The following is a 20,238-nucleotide window of genomic DNA, read 5'->3' on the forward strand; positions in this document are numbered from 1 at the left end:
TTTGAAAGTAATGTATAGGTATGTTGCCAACAAGAATATAGTACAAATATCAAATCTGTTAGAAACTTGTGCTCTCAGTGGTAAAGATATCGATATAAGTTAGTAGGCTTTCATAGCCAGTGTGATTTTGAATAAAATAATTTTGAGCATTGAGACATGTCACTGCAAACTACTACAGCAGCAAATTGCAGACATGTGACATTTAAAATTTTCCAAGTGAACTGAATTTTCAAACAAATTTTGGGTTTGCAACCAGTCATCAATTAATTCATTGCACGATGTTTTGACTGGGCACCTGCCAGTCATTTCCAGGTGAGTCATCGAATACTAACAGTTAGCCTTTGATGGCTCACCTGAAGGTGACTGGCAGGTGCCCAGTCAAAATATTGTGCAATGAATTAAATGACAACCAGCTGTAAGTCTGAAATTTGTTTGGAAATTACTAATGTTTTGACCAACTTGGAGAAATTAGTTGCTTCAGTTGTTAACAATGACATGTCTCAATACCCAAAATAATTTTATGCAAGACATTGATAGTATGCTCGTGAACACAATAATTTGCAGAGATGTATATGCATCCCACTAGCTCATGACAGACAAATTATTACAAACAAAAAATAACACACAGTTGCCCAAAAACAAATGTTGGATAACAGGAGCCATGATTACATAAAAAGTTGTAGACACCATTCAGGGATAGCTTAGACTTGTATTGGCAACTGCTAACTGTGCTTCACAGAGTCAAATGCTTTTACATATTATAAAAACAGATTACACTTATAACATATGCAAACAAGTATTGCAGACTATATATATCAGAGATAATAACCTAAGTCAGGTTATAATATGCATAAAGAGCAAATATATATCAAGTTTGCAGAGAAAAATTTTAAGTTTTAATGTCAAAAGAAATATGTGATATCTCAACCTAGTCACAGTTATTATGTACTTTTCAAGTTTTATAGATATGAGACAGATAGGTAGATAGAGAGATAGATAGTTATATGAATGAGAACATTTTATGAATGCTTAGGCTGTATAACTTAATTAACATAACAGAGGATACATTAACTTAATTAAGATTATACAAGATACATTTAAACATAACCTGGAAAATTACAATGCAAATATGTTCTCTTCATAAATGTAATAATTATACAGTAATTTTCAGAATTATTTGCAACTGTTATTACTGGCAGTAACTCTTCTTAGCTATAGGTTTTTTAAGTTTTGTGGAAACAGTTTATCTGAAATTAAACTCATTTCTGTTTCACAGTTAGTGAAGAAGAAAGGGCACGACGTGCTGCAGCAAATAGTCCGAGTTTCTTAATTCGGCTTAAGGACACAGAACTGCTAGAAAATACATATTTGCGATTTATGGTAAAAGTTCAAGGTACACCGAACCCAGAAGTAACATTGTAAGTATATTTTTGTTAGAATATTTATTAAAGATGCTGAAAACATATAAGTAATTTAATTTCTAATGTATGATTGTGCATTTATATTTTATAATTAATAATTTGTTAGCAATTAAACACAGATACGTATATTTTGAGCAAGTACCAAATAGATTGTAGACTTTGTTTCAGGTATCCCTCTTGCTCTACCTTTATGTCTGCATATATGCACACTACTTACCTTTTAAAGATATTATTCCTTTCATACATTTCAGCTATAAGGATGGGAAACCTATAGAAAAAGGAAGTGACCACATTCAAGTTGTAAGAGATAAAGCCGAGTCTGGATATTATGAACTTGTTATTACTGATGTCCACCAAAATGATGCAGGAAAATATTCATGTACTGCTAAAAACAAATATGGAGAAGTGTCAAGTGAAGCAACTGTAACAGTTACAAGTAAGTTGGAGATGTATTTTGTGTTGTGATAACTTCACAACATTTCTTTCCATAAGTATTCATAGAAAAAAGACCACAGAGGTAAAGCATGTCCATTTCAGTGTTGTAAATTATCCTTGTGACTGTTATGACTCCTTACCCTCTCCCTTAAAACCCACATCCTTTCGTCTTTCCCTCTTTCCTGATGAAGCAACTGTTTGTTGCAAAATTTTGTTCGTATGTTTGTGTTTGTTTGTGTGTCTATCGACCTGCCAGCGCTTTTGTTTGGTAAGTCTCATCATCATCTCTCTCTCTCTCTCTCTCTCTCTCTCTCTCTCTATATATATATATATATATATATATATATATATATATATATATATATATATGACATTTGGCATCACCCCCAAAGGCCTCACACTTAAAGTTCCCATCTCTGGCTGCAACCCTTCTTTCCATCAGTCCCTATACCAGTTCCAAACCAAACAATCCATTGCCCTCACCCACCTAATCCTTCACCTACACATCCACTCAGCCAATCAACACGCCCATCAACTCCTATCCTTTATAAAAATCCTCAATCTTTCCTCTCCCACATCCACACCTGTTGTTCAGAGCATCCTCCTACAGGCCAACCGCAAATTAGAGCAGCATGCCACCCTCCACCTTAAAAAACTATCCAATCTCCTGGTTTCCCACCTCCGGAAAGGCAACTCACTCACCCTACACAACCTTTCCAGCAAACCTCAACCTCCTCTCATTGCACACAAACCCAGTCTCTCCCATCTACTTAATCTCCCACTTCCAGCTCCACTCCCTCCAAAACCTCAAAATTCCAATCAACGCAATCTGGAACCACAACACCCCAATTCAGTAGTTAACCTTTCCTCCAAACCTCTCTCCCAATCCGAAACCTCTGTCCTATCCAAAGGCCTCACCTTCAGCCCCACTCCCAGATTTAACCAAACAGCCCTTGTCAAAGATTTACTGTCCTACACCCGTACTCTCTGCTGGAAATATCACTTTGCCACGAAGAAAAATGATCCTAATCCTACTCCTAATGATCCAACTCCCCAAGACACTATCCAAATTGAACCATGCCTGGAACAGTTCCGTCCTCCGTCACAGCGGGACCCACCTCCTCTTCCTCAAAATCACCCTCTCCTAACCTTCCAGGAATTTCTGACTTCCAGCCTTGCCTCTCAATCCTTCTTAAAAAACCTTAATCCTACTCCCAACATCACCACTGCTGAAGCCCAGGCTATCCGTGATCTGAAGGCTGACCGATCCATCGTCATTCTCCCGGCGGACAAGGGTTCCACAACTGTGGTACTTGATCGCCGGGAGTATGTGGCTGAGGGACTGCGTCAGCTTTCAGACAACACTACTTACAAAGTTTGCCAAGGCAATCCCATTCCTGATGTCCAGGCGGAGCTTCAAGGAATCCTCAGAACCTTAGGCCCCCTACAAAACCTTTCACCCGACTCCATCAACCTCCTGACCCCACCAACACCCCGCACCCCTACCTTCTACCTTCTTCCCAAAATTCACAAACCCAATCATCCCGGCCGTCCCATTGTAGCTGGTTACCAAGCCCCCACCGAACGCATCTCTGCCTACGTAGATCAACACCTTCAACCCATTACATGCAGTCTCCCATCCTTCATCAAAGACACCAACCACTTTCTCAAACGCCTGGAATCCCTACCCAGTCTGTTACCCCCGGAAACCATCCTTGTAACCATTGATGCCACTTCCTTATACACAAATATTCCGCATGTCCAGGGCCTCGCTGCGATGGAGCACTTCCTTTCACGCCGATCACCTGCCGCCCTACCTAAAACCTCTTTCCTCATTACCTTAGCCAGCTTCATCCTGACCCACAACTTCTTCACTTTTGAAGGCCAGACATACCAACAATTAAAGGGAACAGCCATGGGTACCAGGATGGCCCCCTCGTATGCCAACCTATTCATGGGTCGCTTAGAGGAAGCCTTCCTGGTTACCCAGGCCTGCCAACCCGAAGTTTGGTACAGATTTATTGATGACATTTTCGTGATCTGGACTCACAGTGAAGAAGAATTCCAGAATTTCCTCTCCAACCTTAACTCCTTTGGTTCCATCAGATTCACCTGGTCCTACTCCAAATCCCATGCCACTTTCCTTGACGTTGACCTCCACCTGTCCAATGGCCAGCTTCACACATCCGTCCACATTAAACCCACCAACAAGCAACAGTACCTCCATGATGACAGCTGCCACCCATTCCACATCAAACGGTCCCTTCCCTACAGCCTAGGTCTTCGTGGCAAACGAATCTGCTCCAGTCCGGAATCCTTGAACCATTACACCAACAACCTGAAAACAGCTTTTGCATCCCGTAACTACCCTCCCGACCTGGTACAGAAGCAAATAACCAGAGCCACATCCTCATCTCCTCACACCCGGAACCTTCCACAGAAGAACCCTAAAAGTGCCCCACTTGTGACAGGGTACTTTCCGGGACTGGATCAGATTCTGAATGTGGCTCTCCAGCAGGGATACGACTTCCTCAAATCCTGCCCTGAAATGAGATCCATCCTTCATGAAATCCTCCCCACTCCACCAAGAGTGTCTTTCCGCCATCCACCTAACCTTCGCAACCTCTTAGTTCATCCCTATGAAATCCCCAAACCACCTTCCCTACCCTCTGGCTCCTACCCCTGTAACCGCCCCTGGTGTAAAACCTGTCCCATGCACCCTCCCACCACCACCTATTCCAGTCCTGTAACCCGGAAGGTGTACACGTTCAAAGGCAGAGCCACGTGTGAAACCACCCACGTGATTTACCAACTGACCTGCCTACACTGTGAAGCGTTCTATGTGGGAATGACCAGCAACAAACTGTCCATTCGCATGAATGGACACAGGCAGACAGTGTTTGTTGGTAATGAGGATCACCCTGTGGCTAAACATGCCTTGGTGCACGGCCAGCACATCTTGGCACAGTGTTACACTGTCCGGGTTATCTGGATACTTCCCACTAACACCAACCTGTCAGAACTCCGGAGATGGGAACTTGCCCTTCAGCATATCCTTTCTTCTCGCTATCCGCCAGGCCTCAATCTCCGCTAATTTCTAATTTCAATTTGCCGCCGCTCATACCTCACCTGTCTTTCAACTTCATCTTTGCCTCTGTACATCCGCCCCGACTGACATCTCTGCCCAAACTCTTTGCCTTTACAAATGTCTGCTTGTGTCTGTGTATGTGTGGATGGATATGTGTGTGTGTGCGAGTGTATACCTGTCCTTTTTTCCCCCTAAGGTGAGTCTTTCCGCTCCCGGGATTGGAATGACTCCTTACCCTCTCCCTTAAAACCCACTTCCTTTCGTCTTCCCCTCTCCTTCCCTCTTTCCTGATGAGGCAACAGTTTGTTGCGAAAGCTTGAATTTTGTGTGTATGTTTGTGTTTGTTTGTGTGTCTATGGACCTGCCAGCGCTTTCGTTCGGTAAGTCACCTCATCTTTGTTTTTATATATAATTTTTCCCACGTGGAATGTTTCCTTCTATTATATATATATATATATATATATATATATATATATATATATATATATATATATATATATATATATATATAAAAAAACAAAGATGATGTGACTTACCATACGAAAACGCTGGCAGGTCGATAGAACACAAACAAACACGTACACACACGCAAAATTCTAGCTTTCGCAACCAATGGTTGCTTCGTCAGGAAAGAGGGAAGGAGAGGGAAAGACGAAAGGATGTGGGTTTTAAGGGAGAGGGTAAGGAGTCATTCCAATCCCGGGAGCGGAAAGACTTACCTTAGGGGGAAAAAAGGACAGGTATACACTCAAACACACACACACACACACACACACACACACACACACACACACACACATATATCCATCCGCACATACACAGACACAAGCAGACATTTGTAAAGGCAAAGAGTTTGGGCAGAGATGTCAGTCGAGGCGGAAGTAAAGAGGCAAAGATGTTGTTGAAAAACAGGTGAGGTATGAGCGGCGGCAACTTGAAATTAGCGGATACTGAAGGGGAAGTTCCCATCTCCAGAGTTCTGACAGGTTGGTGTTAGTGGGAAGTATCCAGATAACCCGGACGGGGTAACACTGTGCCAAGATGTGCTGGCCGTGCACCAAGGCATGTTTAGCCACAGGGTGATCCTCATTACCAACAAACACTGTCTGCCTGTGTCCATTCATGCGAATGGACAGTTTGTTGCTGGTCATTCCCACATAGAAAGCTTCACAGTGTAGGCAGATCAGTTGGTAAATCACGTGGGTGCTTTCACACGTGGCTCTGCCTTTGATTGTGTACACCTTCCGGGTTACAGGACTGGAGTAGGTGGTGGTGGGAGGGTGCATGGGACAGGTTTTACACCGGGGGCAGTTACAAGGGTAGGAGCCAGAGGGTAAGGAAGGTGGTTTGGGGATTTCATAGGAATGAACTAAGAGGTTACGAAGGTTAGGTGGACGGCGGAAAGACACTCTTGGCGGAGTGGGGAGGATTTCATGAAGGATGGATCTCATTTCAGGGCAGGATTTGAGGAAGTTGTATCCCTGCTGGAGAGCCACATTCAGAGTCTGGTCCAGTCCCGGAAAGTACCCTGTCACAAGTGGGGCACTTTTGTGGTTCTTCTGTGGGAGGTTCTGGGTTTGAGGGGATGAGGAAGTGGCTCTGGTTATTTGCTTCTGTACCAGGTCGGGAGGGTAGTTGCGGGATGTGAAAGCTGTTTTCAGGTTGTTGGTGTAATGGTTCAAGGATTCCGGACTGGAGCAGATTCATTTGCCACGAAGACCTAGGCTGTAGGGAAGGGACCGTTTGATGTGGAATGGGTGGCAGCTGTCATAATGGAGGTACAGTTGCTTGTTGGTGGATTTGATGTGGATGGACGTGTGAAGCTGGCCATTGGACAGATGGAGGTCAACGTCAAGGAAAGTGGCATGGGATTTGGAGTAGGACCAAGTGAATCTGATGGAACCAAAGGAGTTAAGGTTGGAGAGGAAATTGTGGAGTTGTTCTTCACTGTGAGTCCAGATCATGAAGATGTCATCAATAAATCTGTACCAAACTTTGGGTTGGCAGGCCTGGGTAACCAAGAAGGCTTCCTCTAAGCGACCCATGAATAGGTTGGCATACGAGGGGGTCATCCTGGTACCCATGGCTGTTCCCTTTAATTGTTGATATGTCTGGCCTTCAAATGTGAAGAAGTTGTGGGTCAGGATGAAGCTGGCTAAGGTAATGAGGAAAGAGGTTTTAGGTAGGGTGGCAGGTGATCGGCGTGAAAGGAAGTGCTCCATCGCAGCGAGGCCGTGGACGTGCGGAATATTTGTGTATAAGGAAGTGGCATCAATGGTTACAAGGATGGTTTCCGGGGGTAATAGATTGGGTAAGGATTCCAAGCGTTCGAGAAAGTGGTTGGTGTCTTTGATGAAGGATGGGAGACTGCATGTAATGGGTTGAAGGTGTTGATCTATGTAGGCAGAGATACGTTCTGTGGGGGCTTGGTAACCAGCTACAATGGGGCGGCCGTGATGATTGGGTTTGTGAATTTTAGGAAGAAGGTAGAAGGTAGGGGTGCGGGGTATGTGCGGGGTATCAGTGGGGTCAGGAGGTTGATGGAGTCAGGTGAAAGGTTTTGTGGGGGCTTAAGGTTCTGAGGATTCCTTGAAGCTCCGCCTGGACATCAGGAATGGCATTACCTTGGCAAACTATGTATGTGGTGTTGTCTGAAAGCTGACGCAGTCCCTCAGCCACATACTCCCGACGATCAAGTACCACGGTCGTGGAACCCTTGTCTGCCGGAAGAATGACGATGGATCGGTCAGCCTTCAGATCACGGATGGCTTGGGCTTCAGCAGTGGTGATGTTGGGAGTAGGATTAAGGTTTTTTAAGAAGGACTTAGAAGCAAGGCTGGAAGTCAGAAATTCCTGGAAGGTTTGGAGAGGGTGATTTTGAGGAAGAGGAGATGGGTCCCGCTGTGACGGAGGACGGAACTGTTCCAGACAGGTTCAATTTGGATAATGTTTTGGGGAGTTGGATCTTTAGGAGTAAGATTAGGATAATTTTTCTTCGTGGCAAAGTGATATTTGCAGCAGAGAGTACGAGTGTAGGACAGTAAATCTTTGACGAGGGCTGTTTGGTTGAATCTGGGAGTGGGGCTGAAGGTGAGGCCTTTGGATAAGACAGAGGTTTCGGATTGGGAGAGAGGTTTGGAGGAAAGGTTAACTACTGAATTGGGGTGTTGTGGTTCCAGAGAGAGGGACTGATGAAAAGTCCCTATACCAGTTCCAAACTGAACAATCCATTGCCCTCACCCACCTAATCCTTCACCTACACGTCAACTCAGCCAATGAACACACCCGTCAACTCCTATCCTTAATAAAGGTCCTCAATCTTTCCTCTCCTTGATCCACGCCGGCTGTCCAAAGCATCCTCCTACAGGCCAACCTCAAATTAGAACAGCATGCCACCTTCCACCTCAAAAAATTATCCTATCTCCTGGTTTCCCACCTCCGGAAAGGCAACTCACTCACCCTTCACAACCTTTCCAGCAAACCTCAACCTCCTCTCATTGCACACAAACCCAGTCTCTCCCATCTACTCAATCTCCCACTTCCAGCTCCACTCCCTCCAAAACCTCAAAATTCCAATCAAAGCAATCTGGAACCACAACACCCCAATTCAGTAGTTAACATTTCTTCCAAACCTCTCTCCCAATCCGAAACCTCTGCCCTATCCAAAGGCCTCATCCTCTGCCCCACTCCCAGATTCAACCAAACAGCCCTCGTCAAAGATTTACTGTCCTACACTCGTACTCTCTGCTGGAAATATCGCTTTGCCACGAAGAAAAATTATACTAATCCTACTCCTAATGATCCAACTCCCCAAGACACTATCCAAATTGAGCCCTGCCTGGAACAGTTCCGTCCTCCGTCACAGCAGGACCCACCTCCTCTTCCTCAAAATCACCCTCTCCAAACCTTCCAGGAATTTCTGACTTCCAGCCTTGCTTCTCAATCCTTCTTAAAAAACCTTAATCCGACTCCCAACATCACCACTGCTGAAGCCCAAGTTATCCGTGATCTGAAGGCTGACCGATCCATCATCATTCTTCCGGCGGACAAGGGTTCCACGACCGTGGTACTTGATCGTCAGGAGTATGTGGCTGAGGGACTGCGTCAGCTTTCAGACAACACCACATACAAAGTTTGCCAAGGTAATCCCATTCCTGATGTCCAGGCGGAGCTTCAAGGAATCCTCAGAACCTTAGGCCCCCACAAAACCTTTCACCTGACTCCATCAACCTCCTGACCCCACCGACACCCCGCACCCCTACCTTCTACCTTCTTCCTAAAATTCACAAACCCAATCATCACGGCCGCCCCATTGCAGCTGGTTACCAAGCCTCCACAGAACGTATCTCTGCCTGCATAGATCAACACCTTTAACCCATTACATGCAGTCTCCCATCCTTCATCAAAGACACCAACCACTTTCTCGAACGCTTGGAATCCTTACCCAATCTATTACCCCCGGAAACCATCCTTGTAAACATTGATGCCACTTCCTTATACACAAATATTCCGCACGTCCAGGGCGTCGCTGCAATGGACCACTTCCTTTCACGCCTATCACCTGCCACCCTACCTAAAACCTCTTTCCTCATTACCTTAGCCAGCTTCATCCTGACCCACAACTTCTTCACTTTCGAAGGCCAGACATACCAACAATTCAAGGTAACAACCATGGGTACCAGGATGGCCCCCTCGTACGCCAACCTATTCATGGGTCGCTTAGAGGAAGTCTTCTTGGTTCCCCGCGCCTGCGAACCCAAAGTTTGGTACAGATTTATTGATGACATCTTCATGATCTGGACTCACAGTGAAGAAGAACTCCAGAATTTCCTCTCCAACCTCAACTCCTTTGGTTCCATCAGATTCACTTGGTCCTACTCCAAATCCCATGCCACTTTCCTTGACGTTGACCTCCATCTGTCCAATGGCCAGCTTCACATGTCCATCCACATCAAATCTACCAACAAGCAACAGTACCTCCATTATGACAGCTGCCACCCATTCCACATCAAACGGTCCCTTCCCTACAGCCTAGGTCTTCGTGGCAAATGAATCTGCTCCAGTCCGGAATCCCTGAACCATTACACCAACAACCTGAAAACAGCTTTCACATCCCGCAACTACCCTCCCGACCTGGTACAGAAGCAAATAACCAGAGCCACTTCCTCATCCCCTCAAACCCAGAACCTCCCACAGAAGAACCACAAAAGTGCCCCACTTGTGACAGGATTCTTTCCAGTACTGGACCAGACTCTGAATGTGGCTCTCCAGCAGGGATACGACTTCCTCAAATCCTGCCCTGAAATGAGATCCGTCCTTCATGAAATCCTCCCCACTCCGCCAAGAGTGTCTTTCCGCCGTCCACCTAACCTTCGTAACCTGTTAGTTCATCCCTATGAAATCCCCAAACCACCTTCCCTACCCTCTGGCTCCTATCCTTGTAACCGCCCCCGATGCAAAACCTGTCCCATGCACCCTCCCACCACCACCTACTCCAGTCCTGTAACCCGGAAGGTGTACACGATCAAAGGCAGAGCCACGTGTGAAAGCACCCACGAGATTTACCAACTGACCTGCCTACACTGTGATGCATTCTATGTGGGAATGACCAGCAACAAACTGTCCATTCGCATGAATGGACACAGGCAGACAGTGTTTGTTGGTAATGAGGATCACCCTGTGGCTAAACATGCCTTGGTGCACAGCCAGCACATCTTGGCACAGTGTTACACCGTCCGGGTTATCTGGATACTTCCCACCAACACCAACCTATCCGAACTCCGGAGATGGGAACTTGCCCTTCAGTATATCCTCTCTTCTCGTCATCCGCCAGGCCTCAATCTCCGCTAATTTCAAGTTGCAGCCACTCATACCTCACCTGTTTTTCAACAACTTCTTTGCCTCTATACTTCTGCCTTGACTGACATCTCTGCCCAAACTCTTTGTCTTTAAATATGTCTGCTTGTGTCTGTATATGTGTGGATGGATATGTGTGTGTGTGCGAGTGTATACCCGTCCTTTTTTCCCCCTAAGGTAAGTCTTTCCGCTCCCGGGATTGGAATGACTCCTTACCCTCTCCCTTAAAACCCACTTCCTTTCGTCTTTCCCTTTCCTTCCCTCTTTCCTGATGAGGCAACAGTTTGTTGCGAAAGCTTGAATTTTGTGTGTATGTTTGTGTTTGTTTGTGTCTGTCGACCTGCCAGCACTTTCATTTGGTAAGTCACATCATCTTTGTTTTTAGATATATATTTCCTATGTGGAATGTTTCCCTCTATTATAACTATATATATATATATATATATATATATATATATATATATATATATATAATGGAAGGAAACATTCCACGTGGGAAAAATTATATATAAATACAAAGATGAGGTGACTTACCGAACAAAAACGCTGGCAGAGCCACGTGTGAAAGCACCCACGTGATTTACCAACTGACCTGTCTACACTGTGACGCATTCTATGTGGGAATGACCAGCAACAAACTGTCCATTCGCATGAATGGACACAGGCAGACAGTGTTTGTTGGTAATGAGGATCACCCTGTGGCTAAACATGCCTTGGTGCACGGCCAGCACATCTTGGCACAGTGTTACACCGTCCGGGTTATCTGGATACTTCCCACCAACACCAACCTATCCGAACTCCGGAGATGGGAACTTGCCCTTCAGTATATCCTCTCTTCTCGTCATCCGCCAGGCCTCAATCTCCGCTAATTTCAAGTTGCCGCCACTCATACCTCACCTGTCTTTCAACAACTTCTTTGCCTCTACACTTCTGCCTCAACTGACATCTCTGCCCAAACTCTTTGTCTTTAAATATGTCTGCTTGTGTCTGTATGTGTGGATGGATATGTGCGTGTGTGCGAGTGTATACCTGTCCTTTTTTCCCCCTAAGGTAAGTCTTTCCGCTCCCGGGATTGGAATGACTCCTTACCCTCTCCTTTAAAACCCACTTCCTTTCGTCTTCCCCTCTCCTTCCCTCTTTCCTGATGAGGCAACAATTTGTTGCGAAAGCTTGAATTTTGTGTGTATGTTTGTGTTTGTTTGTGTGTCTATCGACCTGCCAGCGTTTTTGTTCGGTAAGTCACCTCATCTTTGTATTTTTTATATATATATATATATATATATATATATATATATATATGTGTGTGTGTGTGTGTGTGTGTGTGTGTGTGTGTGTGTGACACTGTAAAATTTAATGACATTGAAAACAAAATCAGGAACACTTATCCCCTGTACAAACCAGTCACTGAAATTTGCTTATGGACATTGGTTCAACATTATTGCATTGTTACTGTACAGTAGATGTGTAGTAGTAGTGAATGATCTAACTATCCAGATGATCTGCTATTCCTATTCATTATTTCATTTATATATTGTGTTCTGCTGATCCAGTCACAAGGGAAAACCTTCACAGTTCTGACATAACAGCAGAGTAATATGTCCTTTAAGTTAATTAGAGTTGGCCTAGTGAAATAAAGATTGTGTAGGGCATTTTATAAATAAGTAACTATCTTTGAGGCAGATTCATAACAACAAAATAAGTAAAACATATCTTATAAATATGTGTGAATGAGTGTTGGATTTTGAATTATTAATGAAAGGACATTTTGCAAAGTTTGCAGTGTTCAGAACACATGTCTCTGCATATGCATGTGCTTCAAAAAATGTGTGTGTGAATGAAAATATGTATGTTAAAATTCATTCAAGACACAATATTGCCATACCAATAGACTTCATTGTTCACTGTTTTACAGTCTCCTGGTTTATTTTCTTTTGTATGTATTGCACCAGTGCCAAAGTGGAAAATTCTAGTGAAATATGCATGGTATTCCCATTGTAAATAATAAACAGGTGAGAAAACACTACCATCGGCAATGTTTTAAATGAATAAAATGAACCATATTGTGATAATAGAACACATTTTAATGGTTGCTGATGCATTCATGTTGTGCACATTATTCTCAGCTGTGACAATAGGTGACCACCTGATAGATCTATATGTCCTGCTAACACCATTCACAGATGCTGCCTATGACTAGCTCATTTCACAGATGCTGCCTATGAGTACCTTATTCAGAACACTTTTCCATAGTTGCTAAATGATGAACTCCCACAGGAGGCAAATGGTTTACGCATGATGGGCCTCCAACACATTTCAGTCACACTGTTTGTGATACAGTGGATACTGTCTACCATGACTTACAGGTAGGGAGAGGAGGACCAGTACTGTGGCTTGCACATTTCCCCGGCCTCAGTGCTTTGAATGGTTATCTGTGGGCACTACATAAGGAATAGTGTCATACAAGAGACATTCCTAATGCAGGTATGTTTCATCGCTGTGTGACAGAACCCTGTGAACCCTGCATCACTATCTGGATAGGTTTGAAAGGGTGTGAGAGAGCATAATCCAACTGGTGTATACACCTGTGGAGGCAAAGGTAGGACATTCCAAACGTTTGTTATTGGCTTCTGACTTGAGAATTTTGGCAAATGTTCTTAAAGTATAAAATAATTTTCAAGCATACATTAATATGAACTTTCATTCTTATTTTGATGTGAGAAATATGCCTCCAAAGTTTACAGAAGTATTCCTGATACATCTATGAATATTACTAAACTACAATTCACTGCCACATTTTTCTGTCTGCATATGAAGGCTATTGTCAGGAACTACTGAGGTATTTTGATACAATTTTCTAAAATAGATAGACTGATTCGCGAGAAAGGATTGTGAATAAAATATATAAATATTTCATGCAAATTGGGTGAATTATGATGAAGTTAAATTCCTAGCCATGTTTTTCTGTCTCTATCTGAAGGCTAATCTCAGGAACATTGTACGGATTTTGATAAGTTTTTCAAAAATAGATAGACTGATTCACGAGGAGGGTTTGTTTGTGTAATCTGTTATTGCTATGCCAAACAAGTTGTTCAACCATAGATACTTAGTGCTAACCATGTGAAGCTGGTGCACGTCACTAGCCCTGTATAATACTTTTCTTCAGGTTCCAAGAAAAAAAATACTATTTAATTTGGGAAGCTGTCACTTCATATTCCATTCCAGTGAACTGATTTTTTATTCTTTGTAAATTCTATAAATCACGGTTGGTGTTCTCAAGTTTTCCTAAATACCAAAATTATCCAGCAAGGACATGGTCAAAGGAAAGGAAGTACTTGACAAACGTAACTGGATTCATTGTGTCTTAATCAATAGCTATATTATTGCTTTCCATACAATATTTCATAACTTGACAGAGTTATAAGATATAGCCATATTGCAACAATAGTGTTGAAGTTTCATGCGATATTTCCTTCGTTCTGTTGTGCAGTGGAACGTAGTACATTAGGTTTCATTTAATTTTATTATTTCATGCAGAGGAGTGCATCACATAGTGACACTTGAAAAAAACAATCATTGTATCCTATCACAAATCAATTGTAACACATTTCTCACAAAGATTTTCCATTTGTCCTACACATAAAAGTTTTTACAACAGTATATTAATAGAACTTGAGTGCCTCCTGGAGGTATCTAGCTGTGCAGCAATAAAACCTATGAAAATACATAATATATTATTTTGTGTGGAAAGACTAATTTAAGATTGCAAAAATGGTCATCTTGCTGTATATGTTCGGAAATTTAAAACCGTGCACCTCACAGAATGAAAACACATGATATTCAGTGGATATAATACCACTGAATCACAGGTGGAATTGGTTAACTCAAACAGATACCTTGGTGTAACACTTAGTAGGGACATGAAATGGAATGATCGCATAGTCTCCGTCTTGGGTAAAGCAGGAGCAGACTTGGATTATTGGTAGAACACTAAGAAAATTCAACCAGTATGGAAGGAGATTGCTTACAAATCATCTGTGCAACCCTTACCAAAATATGCTGCTTACAGATTTGTTTGACTCACAGAAGAATGTCGCAGAGTTGTTGAAAGAACTGAACAGGCAGACTTGAAGGTAGATGGAATCTATTGTGAGAAAGTCTACTAACAAAGTTCCAAGAACCAGCTTTAAATGATGACTCTGGGAATATACAAGAACCCCCTAAATATCACTCTCATAGGGATTTTGAGAATAAGATTAGTTTAATTACGCACGCACATAGGCATTTAAACAATAATTCTTCCCACACTCAATATGTGAATGAAACAGAAAAAGCCCTAATATGTTGTACAGTGGAAAGTACCCATAGATGAAGATGTAGCACCAGTGTGACATGTGTTTGCTGATTCAGTTAAAACTGTAAGTCTGGCTATGTAATATCTTACACTGTTTTGATTGTAGATTGACCATAGCAAAACCCTGGAATGTCCAGGGAAACATGATCTTATAACCTACAGTGTCTTTTAGTTACATAGTCTTCATATATACCCTCAGTTCTTAGCTATGGCATTCTTTTTTGGAGAACAAATGCACAAAATATAAACACAATTTTTAAACTCCAGAAGAGAGCCATAAGAGTAATAACCAAAAATAGTACTCAAGCTCATTATAAAGATCTGTTCAAAATGCTGGGGGTTTTAACTGCTCTTTGTAAATACATTTACCAGTCAGTTGCACACATCAAAAATAACAAACAGCTCTGTCCATGATCATGGAACAAGCTCTAGACTCAACTTACATTTACCAAGAAAAAATAAACATAAAACTCAAAACAGCATTTTCTATCAAGGAATAAAAGTGTACAATAAATTACCAGAAGAGATTAAATAAACTATAAAAATACACTTCTTTAAAAAGGCAGCTAAACAGTACCTGTTATGTAGTATGACACTGAAGGATTACTTAGATAAAACAGAGTAGGGGTTTGGTAAAAAAAAAATGTTGTACGTATAAATAATAACAATGATTATAAAACATCCAACATTCCACATAACACATTCACACTATGTTTTTTTCCTTCTTTTTTCCTTTTCTAGAAAAACTTATCCCTAAGCTATGCATAGCACAATACTAACACCTCTTCATGTATACCAGGAGTAAATCTAATGATTGTCTCTAACTAGAAGTCTGTAAATGTATATGTATACAAATTACCTTATTTTAAATTGGTGTAAACTTGTAAATACTTTGACATGTCCTATATCCTTGTAAAAAGAGATCTATGGACAAATATAGCTACTACTACTACTACTAGAATTGTTGATAAATCTGTAAATCATAGCTGAACATGGAGTAACCACTAAAAAGTGATTTGACAACAAAAATAAAATTTATTTTCAATTATGAAAACTATTAAAGTAAAACTTGTTCTCACAGAACAAATATTGTTTGAGGGAAATCTGAAATTTCAACCTGGAAAAACTAGTAAATCTTGGGAAATTATTTTTATGAAACAGATTTGCCTCCTTGTATGCTTCACACAGTATTGTTCAGTCACTAAGGTCACAAATGGGTCAGCAAAAAACACTACCACCTGGAACTCCATTTCAGGACTGTAGCAATGAATGCTCTAGAAAAGAGTTGACAGGTTTTAGTTCAGTCTCATAAGGTAAATAGCATGGACTGTGTCATAGGCTACTCTCTCTTCAGTGACATAAGTTGTATTAGTAGTAATGAAGTTAGTGTTGTTTAGAAATTCATCTAGACAGATACCATTATGGGAGACATTATGGCATTGTGAATCATAGTAAAGTGAAATAAGTAAATAGGGACGTATATTTCATCAGGTTACATTCTGTACCTATGTCAAGCCATTTCCTGGTTGCATAATTGAACTACCCCATCTGAAGAACTTATCCTACCCTGTTGAACTCTACATTCTAGAGATGTACGTAAGGATCAATGGATACAGAATCAACAGCTATTTGCACTAACGTATGCTGCTGCTAAATTTTTCATAGTAAAATTCTATCATTTTCAAGGAAAAAAGAGAAATTAATAAAAATATATATTTTTTCCAATAGCTGAGAAGAAAATTTTTGCTGGATTAGAAACAGCAGGCCTTTTACAGCCTGGAGAAGAACCAAAATTTACATGGTTACGAGATGGAAAACCATTTGATCCTGAAGAGCGATTTAAAGTGTTGTTCAAGGTAATGAATGTAGTTTATTTATTAGCTAAATGTTCACAAAATACCTCACTGAATAATTTTATCCTTCCTTTCAGTGTTTGATAACTTTTGCTGCAGAAAATACATGTCATGACTGCTGGTGCTGTGTTTATTATAACCATATTTTGCGTGGTGTTACTGGACGAACTGTAATCTTCTTTGTAAGCCATTGTCACAGACAATTATAATCCTTTTAGAGAAACGCCTTTTGCTTTCATAGTGATTTCTTTTCCTGTTAATGTAGTGTATATCTAAGATTTGAGTTTCTAATGAAACTGTTGTCATTACTGAAATCTCCCCGCAACCTTTGCCCTACCACGGAAACAAGGAATGAGGATACCCTTTGGAGCAGGGGTAGCTAGGACTAAAGGGTCCTGAAGTAAAAGGTACTAGGCACAGAAAATGAAATTTACTTTTTATGGATATCAATCTTATTGTGTTATTGACAAAATTGTACTTCAGCAATTATGTAATGCACACACTTATTAAGAAAAACAAAACACCACTGGGATTGGCCTCATTACATAACAACACATCCAGTTTTCAATTTAATTCAACAAGGCCCAACCAGTTAAGATTCTTAAGTTTCAACTAGCCCAACCTGCCTTTAAAACAAATGACACAAGCTAACATGTAACCCAAATTCAAAAGCCCTTTCATTGCTAAATTGTTACAAGAACTTAATATTCCTCGTGGTTCTCAACAGTTTCACCTAAAAGAATCATTTATGATTCTTGGTTTCTGTTGGCACTAGCTGCTCTATCAGAATAACCATACAAGCCATAGTATCATTCAGATCAGCATTGGCTCTAACCATATACATATGATTGCACAGCACTCAGAATACTAAAATTTTAATTGGCATGTAGTGGTCTTAAAAAGTTAACTCAACTTCCCTGCTTGAAACGACAGTAGCCCCTTAAATTGTGAATATACAATATAAAATAAGATAAATTTACCAATGGTATAAAGATTGCACAGACACACAAAACATGGAGTTTAACTTGGTGCTTGGCCACTTTGAATTCACAGTTTGATTTGGCACTTAGTCATTTAAATTTTCAAACTAAACAAGCTTTTGAATATTGAAATACCTGCAGCAACAACTGTTTTAACAGCTGACACAAACAAATTAAATTTTAAGTTTAACTTGGCTGTCTTTAAGTTCTTAAATGGATTGAATCAATTTGAATCGGCACTAACCATTTAAGTTTTGAAACTACACGAGCAGCTCACGCAAACAGATTAAATTTTATGTTTAAGTTGCACTTAGCTGTCTTTAAATTCTCAAACGAATGAATCAGTTTGAATCAGCACTAGCTGTTTTAATTTTCAAACTACACAAACAGTTAAATATTGAAATGCCCACGGTGCTAACCATTTTAATAGCTTACACAAACCAATTAGATTTGAAGTTTAGCTTTGTGCTTACCCTTCTTTAAATTCTCAAATAAATTCAGCAATTTGAATTGGCACTAGTCGTTTTAACTTCAGGAATACACCAGAAAATTTTTGAATCCAGCTCTTGGCCTCACATAACACCAAAAAAAAAAAAAAATTTAAACAGCTTCACAGCTCTAGCTGCCACTAAACTAAGCAGGTTAACAATTTTCCTGAGCAATGACGGGTACTTGTGAGTTTCAGTTTAAGGGACTAATGAAGCTAATTGTCTAACAGGACATTCTCAAACATAGGCCTCGATCGACACAGAACACGAAAATAGTACTTGCATTGACAGGTGTCTTCAGTGCTGAGAATGCACACGATTACACGTAAGTACAGCCAGTCACATGAAATTATGTGGGCACTAGCTGCTTGATACTTAATCAGACGTAAGTTTACAACTTGTCAATGAATAAGCCCTCTAATCATGCAATATAACAGGTGGAAGGTTTTAAAATTATTCTGTGATGACAACTTAAACATAGAAACATAATGGTACAATTGGAGGCAAGACGTAAACCATTTTATTACCACAAATTACTCTAAGACAATGCATATGGCAATACAGCCAGAACGTGTTAAAGATGGCAGTAAGAATAATAGCAACAGCGAATATTTGAACTAGGGGGTTCTAGCCATTCACATATCAACCAATAGCTCATATGCAGAATTTCCTTTGGTAAGATAGTTCACTAGCCTGTGTTGGTCCCAAATGTTTAACTTGAGAAATATCAGATATAACAACCACTGGGCTACTACTACAGCCACACAACAGACAGTTTAAGGGCCTTGAGCCAATCTGCACTTTAGATGCTTTTAAACACACGTAAGTTTAAGTACATAGCAAGTGGCTTTTAAGTAATAACCCAGATATACAACACCTGTTAATTTTAATCACAATGCTTTACAGTTGCCCACTAAGACACAACCCTGGAGCATATCCCCAAGACTGCCACTTTCTAGCCAAACACACACAAGATTTCGCACAACCCAAGTTTTTCAGCACACAACAACTTGAGTTTTACGAAAAATAGCTGATAAACTCTCCAGGAACGTACTTAACGATGATGTTATCATGAATCTAGGAGTAGTAGTTCCTGCTCTGCACTCCCAAATATTTGAGATGCCAGCCACAGTGGCTTGTTTCATCCTCACTAAACAGCACAGTGCGAGGCACTGCTGCTCTCGATTTAGGTTCGCTCATGCCCTCCATGAGTCCACAACCCGTCTCCACTGCAGCGTATCACATGCGGTGTACTGACATGTCTGCTTCTCCTCTCACTATTGTGTACCAATCTCCACCTTAAAACCCCATCCTCATGACCTCGCATGCCCTCTTGTCATACATCCAGTGCTGCAACTATCACTGGTGAGAATAAATAGCCTAAGAACTCAGTGGCATGCACCAATCACCATTGGGTACAGTGTCTGTTATAACTTTACAGTGAAAATAAGTGAAATATTCATGCCTCCATTAAATTTATGTGAACGTATAAAAAATTTGAATTGGAGATCACAGACATGAGGAATATGATCAGAGTTACCACAATTATAGAGTATTAGTACCAAGAAAGGAAACTATACAAAAGAAGTTTTGATCAATAAATATTAAACATTTAACAATAATATATATGGAATAAAGAGAGTAGTTCATTAGTTACAAAAATTGAGTATCACAGAATGAATTTAAAATTTTCAAATACAATAGAAAATATGGTTACGAAATGACAAAGCATTCATATCAAAAAATAAAAATTTAGAAAGTGAGGT

The 20,238-nt window shown here is 41.1% G+C and overlaps 1 protein-coding gene across 3 annotated transcripts in view; it reads left to right on the plus strand.

Annotated features, from left to right (window-relative positions):
- Positions 1–20,238, plus strand: part of LOC124774939 (obscurin) — a 694,794-nt gene that overhangs the window by 278,255 nt on the left and 396,301 nt on the right. For all 3 annotated transcript variants that reach the window (XM_047249630.1, XM_047249632.1, XM_047249631.1), the window contains 3 exons: positions 1,277–1,418; positions 1,673–1,857; positions 16,880–17,007. In XM_047249630.1, the coding sequence (XP_047105586.1) occupies positions 1,277–1,418; positions 1,673–1,857; positions 16,880–17,007 (455 nt within the window). The remainder of the gene's footprint in view (positions 1–1,276; positions 1,419–1,672; positions 1,858–16,879; positions 17,008–20,238) is intronic.

This window comes from Schistocerca piceifrons, chromosome 2 (genome assembly GCF_021461385.2).
Source record: "Schistocerca piceifrons isolate TAMUIC-IGC-003096 chromosome 2, iqSchPice1.1, whole genome shotgun sequence".
Taxonomy (NCBI): domain Eukaryota; kingdom Metazoa; phylum Arthropoda; class Insecta; order Orthoptera; family Acrididae; genus Schistocerca; species Schistocerca piceifrons.